At 42.2% G+C, this 23,917-nt stretch overlaps 1 protein-coding gene across 1 annotated transcript; it reads left to right on the top strand.

Annotated features, from left to right (window-relative positions):
* Positions 1–17,985: 17,985 nt before the first annotated feature.
* Positions 17,986–21,160, top strand: LOC309558651 (uncharacterized protein; the record flags this gene model as incomplete). The annotated part of the gene is made up of 3 exons (XM_082261716.1): positions 17,986–18,185; positions 18,445–19,204; positions 20,957–21,160. The coding sequence occupies 3 exons, from the start codon at positions 17,986–17,988 to the stop codon at positions 21,158–21,160; spliced, it is 1,164 nt and encodes a 387-aa protein (XP_082117842.1).
* Between the last annotated feature and the right edge of the window lie 2,757 nt (positions 21,161–23,917).

Genomic DNA, 23,917 nt, shown 5'->3' with positions numbered 1-23,917 from the left:
ACGAGCTGCACGATCTGGATCTTTGCGACTTGGTGCTGTTGCCCGGTCTGCCAATTTTGCCCATATTATTCGGCTATGTTGCCCGTAATTGCTTGTGGAGACCCGGTATGGTGAGGAGCTCTTGCTTCAGGCGTCCATCCCGCTTGCGCGCCAAGCCACGCCCATCAAGATATCCTTATTTGGTTCAGATGGTGTCAAGCGTGCGTGGCGGCAACCAGGTGAGGAGTACAAAGAAAAGTGTGTCTTGCCTACAGTCAAGCATGCTGGTGGGCATGTCATGGTCTGGGGCTGCATGAGTGCTTCCGGCACTGGGGAGCTACAGTTCATTGAGGGAACCATGAATGCCAACATGTACTGTGACATATTGAAGCAGAGCATGATCCCCTCCCTTTGGAGACTGGGCCACAGAGCATTATTCCAACATGATAATGACCCCAAATACACCTCCAAGATGACCACTGCCTTGCTAAAGAAGCTGAGGGTAAAGGTGATGAACTGGCCAAGCATGTCTCCAGACCTAAACCCTATTGAGCATCCATTGGGCATCCTCAAACAGAAGGTGGAGGAGCGCAAGTTTTCTATTAGCCACCAGCTCTGTGATGTCATCATGGATGAGTGAAAGAGGACTCCAGTGGCAACCTGTGAAGCTCTGGTGAACTCCATGCCCAAGAAGGTTAAGGCAGTGCTGGAATAAAGACTGATGGCCACACAAAATATTGACACTTTGGGCCCGATTTAGACATTTTCACTTAGGGGTGTGCTCACTTTAGTTGCTAGCGGTTTAGACATTAATGGGTGTGTGTTGAGTTATTTTGAGGGACTGTTATACAAGCTGTACACTCACTACTTGACATTGTAGCAAAGTGTCATTTCTTCAGTGTTGTCACATGAAAAGATGCAATAAAATATTTACAAAAATGTGAGGAGTGTACTCACTTTTGTGAGATACTGTATGTATATATATATATATATATATATATATATATATATATATACAATATATATATATGTGTGTGTGTGTGTAGAGAGAGAGAGAGAGAATAATATATGTTCCAAAAACAGAAAAACATTACTCATTACTAGCGATGTTTAAAAAAAAAAAAAGGAATAAGAAGCAATATAAAAACCCAGCAAAGACAATTTATTTTAGGATTCAAAGAGTTCATCTCAAAATTAAAATGTATGTTTTTGCGGAAGTAACAGTTATACAATGAGAATCAATGGTTGACACTTGCAGTTATACATAAATAGTACATAGTTTGCTAGCTCTCACAAATTCACACTTGTTAGGCATTCACATATGTAGCCCTGCCCCCTGTGGACACATCCTCCTCACTTCGATTGCTCTGAACGTTGTCCAACCCACTTGACACTATAGCTTCTGTCATTGTAAATGATTGAAAACGACCAAAGTTTGCAATAAAGAATCAGGTTTACTAATCTTTAGCTTGAGTTTAGAAAAATGCACAAACAGTATCAATAAACAATTTAAACAAGAACATTAATGACAAAAAGATCCTGAATCCCCGACCTATGACTAAGTAGGATTCAGCACTCAGGATCAAAAGAACAATCCTAACATATATATTTATATATATACTGGAGGATTGATGCTTTGTAATTTTGTAAGTACACTATTTCTTAAGTGTAATGCAAGAGTGACTATAAACCAGGATTTGACAGTGTTTAAAGAATAACTCTACTATTATTAACTTCTTAGCAGTTCTAATATATCTGCACCAAGCTAACTATCAGAGTGCATTCTGTATACTTTCGGGGGCCCCCTTTAAGCTAGATTGCAAGAGTCTCCTGGATGAGTGAGGCCTCAATAGTCTTCGCCGGCAAGGGTGTCCTCAGCCAATCCAAAGAAGGAATTTGTAATCCACAGTAAAGGTGATTCGTTAACTGTAATCCCCACAGTAATAACCAGTAATTGTAATCCAAACAGAAAAGGGAAAATATAGCTTTCTGTACTCCACAGTTGGCAATCAATCTACAGTAATACTGAGAAAAGAGGGGCAAGGCCTTCTGATCTGCCACGCACTATGTGGAGCTACAGTGTCCTGTGGCCATCGTTAGATTTAATATGGCCTTCTGCTAGAACAGTTCTACAGTCCCGCCCTGTCTAGAAGTGTAGTAGTCACTTTAAGTTGGATTTCTCTCACCCAATGTGACGGACTCTGTTCCACAATATATTCCAGCAACATCCCGCTCTCTGTTGCGACACTCATGACCTCTCAGGGCGTCCAATGCACTCGGTCACACTACCAATATCCTTACACACACTGCTCAGTATGACTCCGGTGTCCTCCGCTAGGCCTCCGACCTACCCTTCTGCATTCCGCAGGAGCTCTATCCCTCCTCACAGCGCGCTGTCCTCGAGGCAATAGAGCAAGTGTTGGTCCTGCCCCCCTTTATAAAGACACTCCCAGCAGCCTCCTTGAATCACACTTATCCCTGGGAGAAGAGTCTGATCACATGGGCAGTCCATGGTCCTTGCTCCTCCCAGAACTAAAGTACATCTCCCATAATTCACAAGTCACTACTTTGTAAACTTTATTAACAAAACAACAGTCTGAACAACACTAGCCTTGCGACCAGGCTACACATATTTCGGAATTCACTATAGCATGGGGCTAAAACTAAATGAGAGTAGGTTTGTGACTAGTTATCTAGTCTGGGCATGCTCAGCTGTGTCAGCACAGAGTTCTAAAAACAGGGTGAATTTATCTCTTCTCAGACTTTAAGCATATATCTGGTTTCACAACAATATTTCAAGAAATTTACCACATACCACATATTTAGGAACCATTTAATCTATGGGATTAAGCTATGAACATTATTTCCATGTGCAAATCACCTGCTTCTAGCACGACGACGAGTGGTAATACCGGGTTTCCTTTACCTGCTGTCATAACTTGTTCTTTGACAAAGAGAAAATGAATACATGCTAAGACATCCCTTGAAGTTGAGTCAGGTAGGAAATTAGGCTTAGAGATTATATGTGCTCTATCTACAGTACTCCAGGTCCATCAGGGAGGGTATGAGGGTTTTCATAGTTTTTTTAATCAACCCGACAGGTCAGAATGTTGCACGGCTTCTGGAATTCCCCCCAATTTTATATTATTGCATCCAGAACAATCTTTAATGTCCATTAATTAAATTTTCAGCCATTGAATATCTGATTTTTGGTCTGCAAATGCTTCAACCAACTTGTTATATGCCATGTGAATATCAGACATTTTGGATTCAATGTGTTGGATACACTCCACATGGCCTTGGGCAGTAAAGTTAAAGTGAAAGTTCAGCCTAAAACTTAAATCTCTAAATCTACTTGCAGCCACAATCTAAGGCTAACCTATCTAGCCCTGTAAAGCAAAAATCGCTATACATGCCTTTTCTGAAGCCGCTCCAGTCCGGTCCCGCGCTGAGCTGACAGTGGCGGTAGTGTTAAATAATTGCTTCTCTTCAGTCTTCACAAAAGAATCGGGGGGCTACACTAACCCAGCTTGTAAGGCCAAACTAAACAACACACCTCAGGAAATACCGCCATGGCTAACAGAAGATAGATTTAGAACTAAATTAGAGAAACTTAACATAAATAAATCACCGGGACCGAATGGCTTGCACCCGAGGGTTCTTAAAGAGCTCAGCCAGGTGATTGCCAAACCATTATTCTTGATCTTTAACCGCTTGCCGCCTGCCCGCCATCATATTACGGCGGAGCGGTGCGACCATTGTTCTGGGCCGCCGTCATATGACGGCGGCCCATTCAGGCTGGGCAGGCACACAATCGTTTGCACACCGCCCTGCACTGCCGGTGTCGGCGTGTCCCCGGGACACAGCCCGTCACCGGCAGGGGGGAAACAGCCAATGGGCATGGCTGTTTCCCACGTGATCGGCTGTGTTCCAATGACACAGCTGATCACAATAGAGGAGCCAAGAAGATGACCACGCATGCACGATCGGGAGCGCGCAGCGCGGTCATGTCGGTGGCTCTGTGTTCCCTAGGAACACAGCTAGTCACCGGCAGTAGTAAACAGTCACTGACAGTGGCTGTTTACTATGTGATCGGCTGTGAATCCATTCACAGCCGATCACAAAATGTAAACACAGAGCAGTAACTCACTGTTACTAGCTCTTCTCCCCTCACACAGTTTCCAGTGTGAAGAGAGCAGAGCCAGAAACAGTGAGTTACTGCTCTGTGTACCTGTGAAAGTAAAAGCACAAAAATAAACTTGTCCCCACACAGTCCTCAGCCCCCCCCCCAATTGCACCTGTCACCCAATAGTCACCTCATCAGTGCCCAGAAATTGCCACCCATAACGGTCACATGTGAGCGTAGCGATAGCAGGAAGAATCACAGCGATTCTGCCCGCGATCCGTAAATCATTGCAAATCGCAGGACGCCTGTGCGTTGCCCGTGATTTGCAATAGCACCCCAAACGCTGTGCGATGTTGCCGCGATTTCCACCTGCCGAATCGCGGTAACATCAAGCAAACAACGCATGACACCCAAAAAAGGTACAAGAGTTTCTTTGGGGCATCATGCATTGTTTGCGCGATGTTACCACAATTCAACAGGCAGAAATCGCGGCAACATCGCACAGCGTTTGGGGTGCTATTGCAAATCACGGGCAACGCACAGGCGCCCCGCGATTTGCAATGATTTCCGGATCGCGGGCAGAATCGCGGTGATTCTGCCCATGATCACTACACTCACATGTGAACGTAGCCTAAAGTGCACCGGTCACCAGAGACATCAGTACTGCCGTGCACCATCGCCCGTCACCTGTCACCCATCGGTGACCATCGTCTGTCACCTGTCACCCCATAAATCACCGTCACCTGTCACCCCATCAGTCATCGTCACCTGTCACCCCATCAGTCATCGTCACCTGTCACCCCATCAGTGATCATCACTTGTCACCCCATCAGTCATCGTCACCTGTCACCTCATCAATCATCGTCACTTGTCACCCCATCAGTGATCGTCATCTGTCACCCCATCAATCATCATCACTTGTCACCCCATCAGTGATTGTCATCTGTCACCCCATCAGTCATTGTCATCTCTCACCCCATCAATCATCGTCACCTGTCACCCCATCAGTGATCGTCATCTCTCAACCCACCAAAAAAAAAAATCTTCATTTTGCAAAGAATTGTGGGAAAAAATTACAGCTTCAAAAAACTCACCATGCCCCTTATTAAATACCTTGGAATGTCTACTTTCCAAAAAGGGGTCATTTGGGGGGTATTTGTACTTTCTGACTTTTTAGTGTCTCAAGAAATGAGATAGGCCTTCAGTACATCAGGTGTGATCAAGTGTGATCAATTTTTAATGAATAGCACCATAGCTTGTGGACTCTATAACTTTCACAAAGACCAAATAATATACACTTATTTGGGTTATTTTTACCAAAGATAAGTAGCAGTATAAATTTTGGCCAAAATATGTAAAGAAAAATTACTAATTTGCAAAATTTTATGACAGAAACAAGGAAAAATGCGTTTTTTCACAATATTTTCAGTCTTTTTTTATTTATAGCACAAAAAATAAAAAACCCAGTAGTGATTAAATACCATCAAAAGAAAGCTCTATTTGTGTGAAGAAAAGGACACAATTTTTTTATGGGTACAGTGTTGCATGACTAAGTAATTGTCATTCAAAATGTGAGAGCGATGAAAGCTGAAAATCGGTCTGGGCAGGAAGGGGGAGAAAGTGCACTGTAGGCAAGTGGTTAAGGATAGTTTACAGATGGGTATGGTGCCAGCTGATTGGAAAAAAGCCAACGTGGTACCAATATTTAAAAAGGGGCCGAGATATATCCTGGGTAACTATAGGCCGGTCAGCCTAACATCAGTAATCTGAAAGATTTTGGAGGGGATGTTAAGGGACCACATACAAGACTTTAGTAATGAAAACGGTATTATTAGTAGTAATCAGCATGGATTTATGAAAAATCGTTCTTGCCAAACCAATCTATTAAGCTTCTATGATGAAGTGAGCTGCCACCTAGATAAAGGTAAGCCTGTGGATGTGGTGTCCACAGGGCGCATACCTGTAAGTGATTTCTTCCTACTGGTCTGGGATGAGCATAGGTACAGCATGGCACGACTGTGCAATTGTCAGTTAAAGTAACGCAGAGACAAGTGCTTGTCTCTTGGACACAACCCAGACAGGATGTTATAGGCACAATCTGCAGTGAAAGGTGGATAACTTGCTGCTCAGATTGTTTTGTCTGTACAAGCATTGGATCTGCCTTGACTACCCTGCATAAGATCTTTCCAGTCCATACTGCATTGTGCCTTGATCCTGCCTTGGTCTCTGGGAGTTGTTGTGTTACCTTTTTTCCCCCTGTCTCTCCAATCATTATTTAATTAATTAATATTGTTTGTTTGTTTTTTTGTTTTTTTTGGATCTGGAAATTTTCTTGTGTTTTTTTCCTCCTTTTTTGGCGGCTGCATCTCCCACTTTGATTGGATTTGATTGGATTTGATTGCGATGCTGAATATGTTCCTATGTTCTGGCTAAGTATAAATTATATGACCTTGGCCCCTTTATCGCCTCTGCGGGAGACCATTAGTGGTGGGACTCGCACAGCCTTTGAGCGCTAGGGGAAACAGAACAAGGGAGGTCATTAACATTTAACAATTAGACAGGCACAATCCACATTCCCTTTCAATACACAACCAATGGGGAAGCCTGTCTGGCATGCAGGGACATTGAATGCACATTATCTATGAGTCAGATTTCATGGCAATGGTCTATAACAGTCTAAGTCTCCCAGTGTAAAGTAAGATTAAATCTTCATATTTCTATATGAAGATACTGCGGACAAATATTACTGTCCCACTTGAAGCAATCCAAACCATGAATTATCTGTCTTTCACTCATAGTGACGGTTAGTACTGTCACAGACACCCCAAGTTATTTGCTGAGAAGCATGTTGAGTGCATGAAGGATATTATTTTTTGACCCAAGTTTTTGGAAAATGACAAAAAAAAAACATTTTTTTTTTTGTTGTTGGTTTTTATTTTTACACAAAGTTGTAATTTTAATGATATATTTCTCACACATGCCATGAGTATATGTGGAATTACAGTCCAAAACACATTCTGCTACTTCCCTCCCCAAGTATGGGGATACCACATGTGTGAGACTTTTTGGGAGCCTAGCCGTGTACAGGGGCCGAAAACCAATGTCCAGTTTTGGGCTTTCAAAGGGTGTAGTTCCTTCAATTCATTTCCTGACTACCTATCACAGTTTTGGAGGCCCTGAAATGCTAGAATAGTAGACGCACACCAAATTACCCCTTTTTGGAAAGTAGAAACTCCAAGATATTTGCTGAAAGGCATGTTGAGAGCATGGACGGTTTTATTTTTTCCACAAGTTTTTGAAAGATGACTTCACACATATTCTGCTACTTTTCCTGAGTATGAGGATATCAAATGTGAGAGACTTTTTGGCTGCCTAGCTACGTACATGCCTCCAAAATCCAATGACCACCTTTAGGCTTTCAAAGGAAGTGTTTCCTCATGTCGCTTCCTTACTACCTATGACAGTTTTGGAGGGCCTGAAATGCCAGTAGTAGACACTGTGCCTTTTATTAAATCCCTGGAGTAAGAATTTTGCAGATCTTAATTTTGGTCACAAGGTTTTGAAAATTTAAAAAAAGAAACTAAAAATTGCATTTTTGTTTTCCAAAAACTAGTGGCAACAAATGAGATCTACAAAATACTCACCATACCTCTTAGCTAATACCTTGGAGTGTCAACTTTCCAAAAAGGGGTCATTTTGGGGTGGGGGGTAGGGATGATCGAACTTTTGAAAAGTTCGGTTCGACCAGAACACCCAAACTTCACGAAAGTTCGGTTCGGATTTCAGAACCCCATTGAAATCAATGGGACCCGAACTTCGGTAATCAAAAAACACCATTTTGAAGCCCCAAAACCCAATAAATGCCCCTAAAAAGTGCCTAGGGTTCTGGGTCATGCCCCATTAACTATTAATCACACAAAAAAAAGTTCTTAAAAATTGTCATTTTTGATAAAAAAGCCAATTATTGAAAAATTAAAAAAAAAAAAAAAAAAAAAGAGATTTTTTGATTTTTACTTTGGATTTCAGATCTGGGGGGTCTAAAAAGTGTACATGTGAAGTTTCAGCTCTGTAGCATGTCCAGAACCATAAAAAAAAAGATTGTTTGTATTAGAAAACTTTAAGCACAGGAATATGGCTTCTCTGCTGTAACACCTTGCCGGTTTAATAGAAGGCATTTTTTTGGGTTCTTTGCAGTCAGGAAAAACATCTGAACTTGTGTATAGTGGTACTGTGCACAAGTTCTGATGTTTTGCCTGCCTCCAAAACCCCCCAAAAAATGCCAGCAAAAACACACCTGGGCATTTTTTTTTTGACGCTAGCGTTTTTTTGGCATTTTTTGGGGTTCTTTTGAGGCAGGCAAAACATCTGAACTTGTGTATAGTGGTACTGTGCACAAGTTCTGATGTTTTGCCTGCCTCCAAAACCCCCCAAAAAATGCCAGCAAAAACACACCTGGGCATTTTTTTTTTGACGCTAGCGTTTTTTTTGGCATTTTTTGGGGTTCTTTTGAGGCAGGCAAAACATCTGAACATGTGTATAGGGGGTATATATAGACATATATGTCTGAATATATACCCCTAGACATATATAGGTGTGATAGTAGCAGAAATAAATGCTTGCGCTAATGAAATCATTTACAGTAATATATTTATGCTACTATCACACCTATATATGTCTAGGGGTATATATTCAGACATATATGCCTATATATACCCCCTATACACATGTTCAGATGTTTTGCCTGCCTCAAAAGAACACCAAAAAATGCCAAAAAAAACGCTAGCGTCAAAAAAAAAAATGCCCAGGTGTGTTTTTGCTGGCATTTTTTGGGGGGATTTGGAGGCAGGCAAAACATCAGAACTTGTGCACAGTACCACTATACACAAGTTCAGATGTTTTTCCTGACTGCAAAGAACCCAAAAAAATGCCTTCTATTAAACCGGCAAGGTGTTACAGCAGAGAAGCCATATTCCTGTGCTTAAAGTTTTCTAATACAAACAATCTTTTTTTTTATGGTTCTGGACATGCTACAGACCTGAAACTTCACGTGTACACTTTTTAGACCCCCCAGATCTGAAATCCAAAGTAAAAATAAAAAAATCTCTTTTTTTTTTTTTTTTTTATAATTTTTCAATCATTGGCTTTTTTATCAAAAATGACAATTTTTAAGAACTTTTTTTGTGTGTTTTTGTGTCTGGGGGGTCTAAAAGGTGTACCTGTGAAGTTTCAGCTCTGTAGCACGTCCAGAACCCCAAAAAAAGATCATATAAGTGTAAAAGAGGGGTCCCACCATCCCTGCTCTACTGAAAAATGATCTTTTTTCTGGTTCTGGACATGCTACAGAGCTGAAACTTCACAGGTACACTTTTTAGACCCCCCAGACACTAAATCCAAAAAAAGTCATGCCTGCCTCCAAAAATGCCCGATAAATGCAAGAAAAAGCGCCGTAGAGAAGCCGTATACCTGTTCTAATAAAAATTATAAGAAAATGCTATTTTTTGGGGGGTTCTGGACATGCTACAGAGCTGAAACTTCACATGTACACTTTTTAGACCCCCCAGATACTAAATCCAAAGTAGAAATCAAAAAATCTCTTTTTATTTTTTTTATTTATTTTTTTATAATTTTTCAATCATTGGCTTTTTTATCAAAAATGACAAATTTTAAGAACTTTTTTTGTGTGATTTTGTGTCTGGGGGGTCTAAAAGGTGTACCTGTGAAGTTTCAGCTCTGTAGCATGTCCAGAACCATAAAAAAAAAGATCGTTTGTATTAGAAAACTTTAAGCACAGGAATATGGCTTCTCTGCTGTAACACCTTGCCGGTTTAATAGCAGGCATTTTTTTGGGTTCTTTGCAGTCAGGAAAAACATCTGAACTTGTGTATAGTGGTACTGTGCACAAGTTCTGATGTTTTGCCTGCCTCCAAAACCCCCCAAAAAATGCCAGCAAAAACACACCTGGGCATTTTTTTTTTTTGACGCTAGCGTTTTTTTGGCATTTTTTGGGGTTCTTTTGAGGCAGGCAAAACATCTGAACATGTGTATAGGGGGTATATATAGGCATATATGTCTGAATATATACCCCTAGACATATATAGGTGTGATAGTAGCAGAAATATATTACTGTAAATGATTTCATTAGCGTAAGCATTTATTTCTGCTACTATCACACCTATATATGTCTAGGGGTATATATTCAGACATATATGTCTATATATACCCCCTATACACATGTTCAGATGTCATGTCTGACATCAAACATGTCCTCAAAAAAACACTGGCAGTGGCAGCCCCTGCAGCATAAAAAATGCTTGCTGGTGAGAAGCCACATACCTGTCCCGAAGCAACTAAGAGAAATGATCATTTCTCTATAGCGGTCACCCTGCTATGGAAGGGTTTTGTCACCCTGCCATAGCAGTCACTGTCAGTTAACCCTACACTACACTACGGTCCCCTGACACTTAACACTTTCCCTACAGAAACTAAATTTTTTAAGCTAACTTAAGTGTAAAGGAGCACTCTAACTACACTAGATATCCCTTTCCTCACACTAAAAATAGCTAAATGACACTTTTAAAGTAAAATTAACAGAACTGCTTCCACTCTCTTCCATGTCCAGTATAACAATGCTGGGAATATGGCGGGGGCGATCTTATATACTGGGGGGCGTATTTACTAATGATTGGTCTAGGGACCCCCTAGTCACTCCAATCACATTCCTAGCATTCTCCTGCCCCCTCAATTGGCTTTTGCTAATGGTTCTGGTCCAATCACGGGCTTTTAAAGCCCATTTCCTGAAGCATTGCATTTTGGGTGGTTCTGGTTGCCAAATTCCGAACTTTTTGGGCAAAAAGTTCTAAATTCGGCCGAACCTCGAACACCCAATGTTCGGGCCGAACCGATGGTGGACCCGAACCGTTCGATCATCCCTAGTGGGGGGGGGGGGGGGTTTGTACTATCATAATAGGTAGTCAGGAAGTAAAATGAGGAAATATCCTTTGAAAGCGTCGCATGTGTCCTCAAGTAGCAGAATGTGTTTTGGAGTATACTTCCACATCTACAAATTGCATGTGTGAGAAATATTATCTCATTAAAATTACAACTTTTGAAAAACATATGGCAAAATATAAAATCTTCCATGGACTCAACCTGCCTCTCAGCAAATACCTTGGGGTGTTTACTTTCCAAAAAAGGGTCATTTGGGGGGTTGTGAACGGTCCTGGAACTTTATGCTAAACATTAGAAGCTTCTGCCACACATTACCAACTCTTCTAACCACTTGAAGACCACGCCTTTTCTGAAACTTTTGGTTGTAAACATGTAAAAAATATTGACATGGGATCGATGCATGTTGTACGTTCGCCTTTGTCCACGAGCACAGGGGGATGGGGACGCTTACATTTTTTTCTGCATTGTCCCTTTCATTTTTTTTAAAATCACTTTTGTTGTTATAAAACTCTCACGTACCTGGTCAGAGCCAATATTGCAGAACACCCCTGAAGGTGATAATAGGAGATGCTCTGCTTAAAGAAGCAAGGGTTGCTAGCTGTGGTAGCCTGAAGAGCTGAGATGATGAGCACCAGAAAACGGCAGGACTAGAAGAATCGGCTGCAGGTAAGATGTCTCCCGGAAGTAGCAGGCAATACTTGACAGCAGGGCAAGACAGGAAGCAGGGTCAGGAGCCAGAACAGTAGTCATGCCCCAGAGGTCAGTCAGGAGGAAGAAGGATCACAAACAAGCTGGGGTCATTCACAGGTAATCAGACAGCAGCAGAGTCAGTAGAACAAGCCAAGGGTCAGAGCCAGGAGTGGAGACAAGAAAGGTCAAAGGCAAGCTGGGTCAATAACAAGGAATCCAATAAGAGCACACGTTGAAGAAATGTTTTTTGGATCTTAACTGGAAGGGAAAGAAATAGTTTCTGCCACCATCCCGAGAGTATAGTTTGTCGATTTGTGGTGCCTCAGGTCAGGTATGGGATTTTAAGGGCAGGAGTAAAACGAGTAAACAGTAGTAGTACAATTTGTATAAAATTTATTCGCATGTATAATTATATACAGAGATTTGAGTGAATTAATGGGTAAAGTCCCATTGTGATAGTGAAGAGAAAAGAGTAGTAGGTGTGGTTACACGTGAAAATAGTGACTTAGACAAGAAAGGTAGATGGTCCTGCTCTGCTATCAAAGAATGGGAAGATGGTTGCAGAGAGGGGCCTGATCGGTATTCCAACATGTTTCGGCCTAGTAGCGGCCTTTATCAAGGATGTTACCGATTCTAGGAATAAGTACAATGAATTGTCAGAGATAGTAGCATATATTTGCTCAAGTTTAAGTTAAATATAGAGAATAGTAGATAAACATACATATTTTTTGTCCACTTTCTGGAGTATTGCTTTCCCAGACTTTTTCCAGGAGCTGCAGGAACAATGCTGTATTGGGTGAGAAAAGTGCGGTATAGTTGTAGTTGGAGCCACAAGTGAAACAACCTGAAGAGTTGTTGGTGAAAAGTAGTATAAAAATATAATAATAATAATTACTTCTTGGGCCACGTGTTTTCTGGTCCAATGTAGTTCAATGTGGCTATAGTGTATAACTTTCCACATTGATGGAGATCATCTGTGGTGTTTGCACATTGATGGGAGTCATCTGAGGTGCAAGGTATATAAGAAAGATGCATAGTAAGTAAAGGATGGTTTGAGGTAAAATTAAATAAACATCCTTGAATGCAGTACTGAAGGTTTGAAAAGTAAGGACTTGATGGAGAGATGTTGGTACATCTTTTCAAGTCCATGCTTACGTTTTGTAGAAGGTATTGGTATGGTGTTGCAGCATGTTGCCTCCAGGTCCTGTCCTCCTGCGATCCGGGAGAGACTGAGGATCTGGAGGTGTTCCCCGGCCTTTTAAAGGCTGTCGCACATGCGCAGTGATGCGCTGTGTGACGCCTATGGGCGGTGTCCGTGGTCTGACGTGAGATGCGTCTGCACGCGGCAGATGCGGCATCCCTTGTAGCCGTGCGGACGTGCCCCTGCGGCCGCCGACACGGAAGAAAGCCAAAAAATCCCAAGGGGGATAGTGGAGGGTGCAGGACCGACCGATTGGCTTAAAAATGCCCCGATCCAAAAGGGGAATCGGGGCTTTCCGTGCCGGGAGTTCCTGGAGTGCAGGAAATAAGCAAAGGAAGTGGATGAACAGTGTCATGGCAGTATATGTACAGACGTGTAAATACCAATTAAGTACATATGAAGAGGATTAATTGAATAAACAAGATATAATATATATTGATATATATATATAGGCAGAGCAGGACCATCTACCTTTCTTGTCTAAGTCACTATTTTCACGTGTAACCACACCTACTACTCTTTTCTCTTCACTATCACAATGGGACTTTACCCATTAATTCACTCAAATCTCTGTATATAATTATACATGCGAATAAATTTTATACAAATTGTACTACTACTGTTTACTCGTTTTACTCCTGCCCTTAAAATCCCATACCTGACCTGAGGCACCACAAATCGACAAACCAATAAGAGCACACACAGGTGCACAGGAACAAAGGGGGCTGATCATCCAGCAACCTGCATACATGTAGACTCGCACCATCGTGCATGAGCTAATGCACAAGGGAGCGTGCAAGATGCGGCCATGCTGGGTATGGGCGACAGTGCCAGTTCTTCTCTGATCAGTCCTCTGAAAAACAGGGAATGTAAATATCCACTTTGATAGCAATAGGCAGTGACACATATTTTTACTGCGAAATCTGGAGTTAGTAAGACCCCAGATTTCACCTCTGCCCTTAAAGCATCTGATCACACCAAGATTGGTGTAATCAGATGCTTTCCAATTTGAAAACGGCGCTTTTTATATCCAACAAAACCGACAATGTGATGAAATGCTCATTGCTTCCAGTTTCTTACACCATAGAGATGATTGGAGTAATTTCGGTCTCTAATCAGCTCTGTGCTCAGGTTCCCCAGTGGGACAAGAATGCCCCAGAAAGCTGTGGAAGGCGGTGAGGGGGGTTGTCCCCTCCTACTGCTGGTAAAAGCAATCTAGTGGTTAATTACCCACTAGGATTGCTTTTACAAGGAAGACCGCTAGCTAAAAAAACAATACCAGGATGATGTCTGCAGCAGTAGGCATCATCCCAGTATAACCACTCAAAATCCAATGATGTACCGGTACATCTCTGGTCCTTGTTGGGCATATATGAAATGTTCTTTTTTTTTTCATGCAGCCTGTTGGCTGAACAAAAAAATTGAGAACCTAACAGATTCCTCCATTAATACTGATCGATGTGGAAATTTCTGCCAGAAAAATTTTGTTATGCCCCCTTTTAGAATCTACTGCTCTGCATCCAATTACTTCTAATATGGGGCATACATGTAATGATGATCATTACTTATAAAAGTGTTGCACTGCTAGTAATGTGATTAAATAATATCAATTCAGTATAAATATATTATGCAACTATATTGTGCCCCTGAGGAAGTAACGTGACCGTAACTTAACATGTAGGACAAGAGGAGAGGCAAACGCGGACCGGAAGTAATGCATTAGGAAGTCCTGTATTTGGTGACTATACATGATTTGAACCTTTTTTTTAAATTGTTTTTAGCGTTAGTGCATTTTACATTGGGAGCCCTGTATCTTTGCTTCTTCTACTGAAAGCTATGCAAAATGATGAAAAAATACACTACTTTTATACATTTAATGATTTTTTTTTTGTTCATCCTATTAGCTGAACAAAAAAAAAATCTTAACAAATTCCTCCAATCACATCAATCAATGTGGATAAAGAAATCTGTCATAAACAAAGGGAAAAGATTTTACGCCGAAGCATAGGAGCGATCCGCCCATGGTCCACCCTAAGTGCCTCATGCTTGGGCATACACTTTTTTATAACTGCGAATGAGAAATCTCCTCCTGCACCGATGCGGGCACTGACATATGCAATAAAAGGAGTAGGTATAAAATATACTGTATAACGAATAGAAAACCAACTCACCCAGCGCTAAAACAATATACAATATCTCACTTGAATCTCTACAAGAGAGAAGGTAGCAGCTGCTATTAATAATGGATATATCAAAAGAAGGTGTAACCTGAAATAATAATATATATATATATATATATATATATATATATATATATATATATGACAAACTTACACTAGCAGTGCTGACAGATTATAAATATACGCACGAAAACTTATACATGAAAAAAAGTTCAAAATAAGTGAATCATGTCAAAATAAATGCAGTCCTTGGTGCAAATAGTGATAGAAAGGTGCTATCACAAATTCTATTGCACAATCTCCATTCAACAACTTCAGAGAGAAATTTTGATGGTGAATCAATCACGGCAACAGTGTTAATTTCGTCAACGAAAACTTTTTCGTCACCGCTTTCGTCACCGGCATTTTTCAAATGAGGAAAACAAGACGCAAAGTATAGCACATTTTCGTCAAATGACGACAACGATGACGAAAATCAAATCCGTTTTCGTCAACGAACGAAAACTAAACGAGAACGTGAGGCAGGGACGTTTACCCAACTTCCGGTTTTCACTGAGTTCCGCCTGTGTGGCATCTGGCGTGGCGTGCCCCGTGACGTCCGACGTCTATAAGAGAGTCTACTCGAGACCAGTCACCTGACCTGAGACCTCATCACCAGACAGCACTACAGCCAGAGCCAGGCCCGACTCATCACACAGTCACACGGTAGACGACCAGGCAGTGGCGGCGCGGCACACCACCACATCCTCCAGAGCAGAGTGAGTTGCAACAGCCAGCTATTATTGCCCCTGAGTCCCCTCAGAGCTCAGACCACCGCTATGATCCAGGACTGTGTGTGCCGCCGCGTGAGGCATAGGCCGCTGAGGCCCACCCAGCCCATAACTTCTAGTTAGTTACTAGTTAGAGACCACCACCCTTAAACCTGAGACCCGGACCCCCATCCAGATCCAGCACTGATTAGACCACCATCCAGCAGACCAGCACTCACTGCAGCAGCATTTCAGGCCTCCTCTGACCAGACTGAGACCACCTTCGGCACTGTGTGCAATACTGCAATGCATTACAGGCCATCCCTGGCTTAGACCTGAGACCACCAGGCTCCAGCACTGTGTCCAGCAGCATTACAGGCCTCCTCTGACTGTCCTGACCAGTGACCACCACAGGCATCCAGGGCATTACAGGCCACCCCTTAGCCTGAGACCACCAGGCTCCAGCACTGTCCAGCATACAGGCCTCCTCTGTCTGACTGTCCTGACCAGTGACCACCACAGGCATCCAGGGCATTACAGGCCATCCCTTAGACCTGAGACCAGACCACCAGGCTCCAGCACTGTCCAGCAGCATTACAGGCCTCCTCTGTCTGACTGACCAGTGACCAGTGACCACCACAGGCATCCAGGGCATTACAGGCCATCCCTTAGACCTGAGACCAGCAGGCTCCAGCACTGTCCAGCAGCATTACAGGCCTCCTCTGTCTGACTGTCCTGACCAGTGACCACCACAGGCATCCAGGGCATTACAGGCCATCCCTTAGACCTGAGACCACCAGGCTCCAGCACTGTCCAGCAGCATTACAGGCCTCCGCCTCTGTCTGACTGACCTGACCAGTGACCACCACAGGCATCCAGGGCATTACAGGCCATCCCTTAGACCTGAGACCACCAGGCTCCAGCACTGTCCAGCAGCATTACAGGCCTCCTCTGTCTGACTGTCCTGACCAGTGACCACCACAGGCATCCAGGGCATTACAGGCCATCCCTTAGACCTGAGACCACCAGGATCCAGCACTGTGTCCAGCAGCATTACAGACCTCCTCTGTCTGACTGACCTGACCACCACAGGCATCCTGGGCATTACAGTTACAGGCCATCCCTTAGACCTGAGACCACCAGGCTCCAGCACTGTCCAGCAGCATTACAGGCCCCCTCTGTCTGACTGTCCTGAGTCTCCTGACCATTGACCCCCACAGGCATCCAGGGCATTACAGGACATCCCTTACAGACCTGAGACCACCAGGCTCCAGAGTCCAGCACTGTCCAGCAGCATTCCTCCTCGCTCTGACGACCACTGTCATCCACAGTTCCACACAGCACTCACTGTCATCCAGAGAAATGTCCGCGACCGCCGCGTCTGTCTCGTCTGTGACTGGTAGAAAGAGAAGAGAAGATCTATGGGTGTATTTTACATTTGATGCTAAGGACAACAAGACCCTTTGCAAACCATGTGGAGTGACACTAACTGGCAAAAATACAACAAACTTGAAGCGTCATTTGCGGACAACTCATCCCGAAATTCATACAAAGGTAAGCAGTGCATGATAGCACTTAACTCCACTTTTGTATAAAGAGATAACTTAGCGCTGAGTGCGAGAGAATGTAAAATCAGAATAACTAGAATTTTTCCCCATAATTTAACCCCACAGATACAGAAAACCTCAAATGATGGACCAAGTCAAGCCAGTGCACCACCACAGCAAACAATTTATGCTGCTCTTTTCAGTGCTTCAAAATACAAAATTGACTCTAAGGAACAACAGGCCAGGGAGGAAGCCATAGCAAGATGGATTGGGCGCTCCGGATTACCAGTCAGAACGATTGAAGATGAGGACTTTGTTAGCATGATGGAGACAGTAGATAGAAAGCTGACTGTTCCAAAGAAAACTAAAATAAGCAATCTAATTGACAAACAATATGAAGATGAAAAACAAAAATTCAAAAAGAGACTGACTGCTGCTCGGAGAGTATCTATTTGCACTGATTTGTGGACCAAGAAAGGACTCTCAGCTTCATTCCTTGCTATAAGTGCATGCTACTTTTGTGCTGAACAACATAAACCTGAACACATATTGTTGGCCCAACAATATGTTGGACAAATGCTTGCAAGAGAGGGACATACCAAAGAGGAAGATCCTTACAGTGATAACAGACAACGGGAGCAATATGGTGGCAGCATTTAAACAAACCGCAGCAGCAGCAGCAGAAGAACCACCCAGCTCTAGTGAGGAAGACTCCCCCATGACGGAAAGTGACTCTGAGGCAGAGTCTGAAATTGATGACCTACGGTGGGTGAGCCAATTTTGATTTTATTTTACATGACACGGTTCGGTTGACAGTTAATTATCACATGCATATGAGATGATTGATGTGGGGGGCTGGGGGCACTAGTATCCGTGCTCTAGTCTACTATATGGGTGCATCTTTGTTATTTTTCCAGTAGTCTTTTCTAAAAGTATTCCCATAAGATGTTAAATGTTAAAATAATAGAATGGAACATAAAGCTTTTCTATACTTTATGCTTATTTGGCTGTGTTCCACTGTTAGGTACCAACAGATCGACATGGACCGGACACCATGTGTAGTGCATACCTTACAACTAGTGGTCCACATGTTGCAGAAGGAGGCAAGTGTGAAGAGAATACTGGATAAAGCAAGATCAATAGTGCACCTCTTCTGCAAGTCTTCCATCGCAACACAGAAGATATTGGAGCATTGTGGCCTGACCATTTTCAATGACTGCCCCACTCGCTGGTCAAGCACATTCAACATGATCGCAAGACTCCTCAAACTGAAAGAGTCAGTCTGCCAAATCGCGAACAACATGGGATGGGACAGCTTGCTCCCTAGTGAATGGCAAAAGCTCACATCATTGCATGACCTATTGCTGCCTTTTGCAGAACATACTAAAACCCTCCAGAGTGACACCATGTCAATGTCCCTAGCTGTCCCTGCTCTTTTTGATCTACTCAGCCACCTTGAGGACTTTAAACAGAACACTAGCTACCAAGACCTTGCCACAATTGCACAGAAAATGAAAGGGAATGTGAACCAGCGTTTTGCTTCATTGTTAAATCCAACAGATGAAATGTTCTCGCCACTTGCAGCAGCTGCTTGTTTTGTCAACCCTACTGTCTGTGAAACCCTTGTTGATGTGGCAGATCATGAGAATATTCAGGAATTGCTTAAAAAGGCAGAGGAGTATGTGATAAGAAAATCCACTTTGCCCTACATGCAACATCATGAATTGTCGGAAGATGATGTGGAAGAACTAGTAGAACAGGAGAATATTGAAAAATCTGAGGAAGTTGAAGAAGCACCGGCATCCACATCTAAGCAGCCAATCTTTCGGTTTCTTGCTAAATGCCGCAGAAGACCCAGGCAGAGGATCTCCCCAAACAGCATAAAACAGCAGATCAGAAAATATAAGGAAGAGCTTTTGCATCAAGTTGAGGACAACACTGCAACAGATTTTTGGCTGTTAAAGAGTGACACTATTTATCACCAGCTAAAATCTTTTGCTTTAGACCTGCTGGCTATGCCAGCTTCTCAAGCCTTTGCAGAGAGGGTATTCAGTGTCACAGGTGACCTCTCTAGAGGCCGGCGGAATAGAGCAAGGGTCATTTTGGCACGAAGTGCTTTCCTTAAAATGAATCGAAACAAATAGAAGTGTTTTATTATTGTTATTTCTATAAAAAGCATAACTAATACTTGTGCTTCAAAAACAGTTGTAATTGTCAATTCAATTCATTGGAAAATTGCTGCACAGTGCACACAGGCTACAAAATGCATTTGTATGTGGAACAATAACACAACCACCACCACTTATTAACCTCTCTCTCTCTTAGCATTGACATTGACAAATGAATAGAGACAAATATCACACTAATGAAAAAGAAAAATAGATCAGTAACGGTCAAAAAGGGCAGCCTTACATCGGGGTCTTGCTGCAGTTCTTTTTAGTGTAATATTTACCTCTATTGTCATTGCGAATGCTGAGACTCAGAAAGAGGAGAGAGGAGGAGTTGATAAAAAGTGGTAAGTCTGTTATAATTCTTACGCTAATGGCATTATTAGACTGTGTGCACTGTGCACATTTTTATTGAATACATCTGAGAATTAGAACTGTTAAAATAATAAGCTGACACTGTAAATGGATTGGGTTCTTCTTATTTAGAAATAAGCATTGCCCTCCTCAAGTTTTACAGTATTGGTTTATTATGCAGTGCCAGTGCCAGACTGGCAGTGACAGTGCCTTTGCAAGTGTGCACTGCAGCTGTTCTTGGATGGTTGAGGCAGGAAGTTGTTCTCTCTGAGGATGTTTTTGTAATATTCTTTATTCATGGCTGTGTTCTTAGGCAAAATTGTGAGTGAGCAGTGAGTGAGCACACTCCCTTGTTGGCTGAGAACTTAGCATTCACTCACTCCAGGACCAGCAGTAGTATAATGAGTTTGGAAATTGTAGAGAAATGCTTAAATAATGCATTACAAATTACAATTGAACTACACCCAGTCGATTATAGATGACTAAAATGAGTTTTAGTCGACTAAAATGTAGGACGTTTTAGTCGACTAAAATGTAAGATGTTTTAGTCGACTAAAATGTACTGGAGTTTTAGTCAACTAAATACGACTAAAACTAAAACACTTGCAGAAGACTAAAATGGGACTAAAACTAAAATGCCATTTTAGTCCTAAGACTAAGACTAAAACTAAATTGAAATTTGCTGCCAAAATTAACACTGCACGGCAATACACGCAATGTAAAGGTCACCTCCACCCCACCAACATGCACACCCTGTGGTAATGGACCTTTACCAGAGGTAGCCTGTATAGCGCTTAGAATACTCCTTTGGCAGATATCTGTCTGTAGGGGTAACAGCTTCCTCACAATTCAAGAGATCAAAATTCTCCAGAGTGTCAGCAATCCTCTTACCAACATATAAAGAGATCCAAGGCGCTCGATCTTAGCATTCACAGGGATAACTTGGCTGCCATAGGCATGGCACTTTCTGCACTGGGTCGATTCAAAGAAGCTTCAGAACTTTTTTGAGAGCAGACGACCTATGCATTCGTGAAAATTGCTGGATCAAGAGGGGGCTCAGAGACTCTCAGAGGCAAAGAAGAAGCTGTGGAGAAAAGATCAATCTTCACGTCAGCAGGGCTCACAGATGACCCAGCTGGAGTAAAACAAGTGTTGACAAGAAGAGAGCATTGCCGGGCAGAAAGTGCCATGCCTATGGCAGCCAAGTTACCCCTGTGAATGCTGAGATTGAGCGCCTTGGATATCTTTATATGTTGGTGAGAGGATTGCTGACACTCTGGAGAATTTTGATCCCTTGAATTATGAGTAAGCTGTTACCTCTACAGACAGATATCTGCCAAAGAAGTATTCTAAGCGCTATACAGGCTACCTCTGGTAAGTGTCTATTACCACGGGGTGTGCATGTTGGTGAGGTGGAGGCGACCTTTACATCGCGTGTATTGCTGTGATTGATTCACCATCAAAATTTCTCTCTGAAGTTGTTGCATGGAGATTGTGCAATAGAATTTGTGACAGCACCTTTCTATCACTATTTGCACCAAGGACTGTATTTATTCTCAAATGATTCACTTATTTTAAACTTTTTTTCATGTATACGTTTTTGTGCGTATATTTATAATCTGTCAGCGCTGCTAGTGTAATTTTGTCATATATATATATATATATATATATATATATATATATATTATTATTATTTGAAGCACTGACATATGTATTCTCAGAACAGCACCCTGCTGCTGTCAGAAAGAAACAGATCAGTGCTGTAGCTGATTGGCCTTTCTGCAACGGTTAAAAATAACACACAGTAATGATGTAACATTGACTCAATAAAACAACTTTTATCACTCAAATCTGTGCTAAAAAAGTGCAAAAAAAAATAGGTACTGTATGCCGTAGCATTGGAGCGATCCTCCCACTGACCACCCCATGCCTCTTATGCTTGGGCATATATGTTCTCTTTTTAACTGCAGAGGAGAAATCTCCTGCTGCAGTGCAGCATGCACTGATGTATTTATTCTTAAAGCAAGTCCCTGCAAAACAAACAGCATCACCTGATAATGAAACACAAGTAACAATATAACATTAACTCAATAAAATATTTTTTTTTCCTTTTTTTTATGTTTTTTTTTTACTTTTTAGTAACTTATCAGAACTGTAACTGTAAACTTTCCAGCCTTGATTCTAGGGTCTCTCAAAATGTCACAGACAGTTGCCTGACCATCTAACTTCTTTTAAGACCCTTGTATGTGAATTGTGTGCCCTGTGCCGTGCTGTGTCCTATACTAATATATCCACTAGTGTGTGGTAGCAATGGAAGCAGTCCTTAAGGCAGAGACCAGGCTGACCAGGACAGAAGGGACAGAAAAAATGGTTGCCTTGTCTTTTTTTGTGTCTGCTACAGACAAGACATCTTGCAGCCGGCTCACTGCATCTGGATTTGGGTTTTGGCTACAGCACCCTCTGGATACAAAAAGGCAGTGATGATCTCTTTCTGAAATTTTAGGAAAGATCCACTTCTTCTGGTTGCTTTGTAAAGTACAAGTACAATAGCCTGTATATAGCCAATTGAAATAAATAAATAGACACCTTTTTTTACCAGTGTCGAACTCTGCAGAAAACTAAATACGGCGTGATCATTTGGCCGTTGAAGTCAACCCCTCCCATGATAAGATTATATTCGTGGACAAAGAGAGGCTTCTCAACAACACCAGATGCCATGCTAATTTTGACTGTTGTGTCTGTGTGAATGGAAGACTAGACAAAAAGATCTAGTTTGTTCTTTCACTTCACTGCGAGTAATTCACCATTTCTCAAGCGGGCTTTTCCCCCCTTTCTTAGGTATTAACGGGCTATTGGGGGATGTTCTGGCGATTAGGTCGCATGGTGCTGCTGCAGCCAATTTCAAGACTGACCAAGTGTCTAAAAAGTGGCACGCTTGCATAGAAGTTGTCCACATATAAATGGTATCCATTCTGGAATGAAGAAGAGAATTCCCCTGAAATGTGGGACTTTAAGGGCAACCTTAACATCCAATAATGGGTACAGCCATATATAAAAACGTATATTTATTGGGTTAGCATATAAAAACATAAAAAAAATGCGACATGGTTAAAAACAAAGTCACAGCTAACAACAATGGTCAAACATAACATTCCGGAATGAGGGAGACACTAAGCCTCATACTATCCTGCCACTGCTCCCAATGTAGTCTGGGTAGTCAGGGGGTTCTACTTTACTGTCCTTTCCCTCATAAACCCAAAATCTGCACATATAGCCTGTGGCCCTCTCACAGAGCTTATACAGTTTGCCCCTTATTCTTGCACACTTGCTTCATTGCAAGGCAACCGGTGAAATGTATGAGGGACTTATCTATACAGATGTTTTGTTGGGGTGTATACATATCTGTGAATTTTTTGGAGAGATAGTTAATAAGGGGCCAAATTTTGTAGAGCCGATCATATACAGGGCCATGCCCAGGACAACAGAGTGTGTCATCATTAAAATGCATAAAACCTAATATTGTCTCATATGCATGCCTGGCCATTGAGGCAGAGAGCACAGGGCATATGATGAATCAGGTCTGTGGAACAATATGACCACAATTCACGCTTTTTTACATTGTATTGTTGTGCATATAGATTGCTTTGGTACACAATCAGTTAATAAAGTTCTTCTGTAAAAAGACAGTTAAAAAAAAAAAAAAAAATCAAAGGGCGTTGTTAAATTTGCTCTTTCACCTGAATTCCGGGTTGGGCAGTGAATGGGGAAATAACGTGTGCTGCTGAATCTGGGGCCTGCCAATCAGGATTTGCAAGCACCTCTGGAAGAACACTATGGGCTTTATGGCCTGTGCACGATTTCTTGGTGGCTGTAGGACACTGAGTGCTAGCCACTGAATCAGCTTGGACTGCACAAATGCCAAGATGTACTAGGCCGAAAAGGTAGTGCGGCACTAGTACTACTGCATATGAGACA

The sequence above is a fragment of the Pelophylax lessonae genome (genome assembly GCF_965119305.1).
Source record: "Pelophylax lessonae genome assembly, chromosome: 6".
In the NCBI taxonomy this organism is placed as follows: domain Eukaryota; kingdom Metazoa; phylum Chordata; class Amphibia; order Anura; family Ranidae; genus Pelophylax; species Pelophylax lessonae.
The sequence above is the reverse complement of the archived record's forward strand: the minus strand, read 5'-3'. Positions and strand labels throughout refer to the sequence as shown.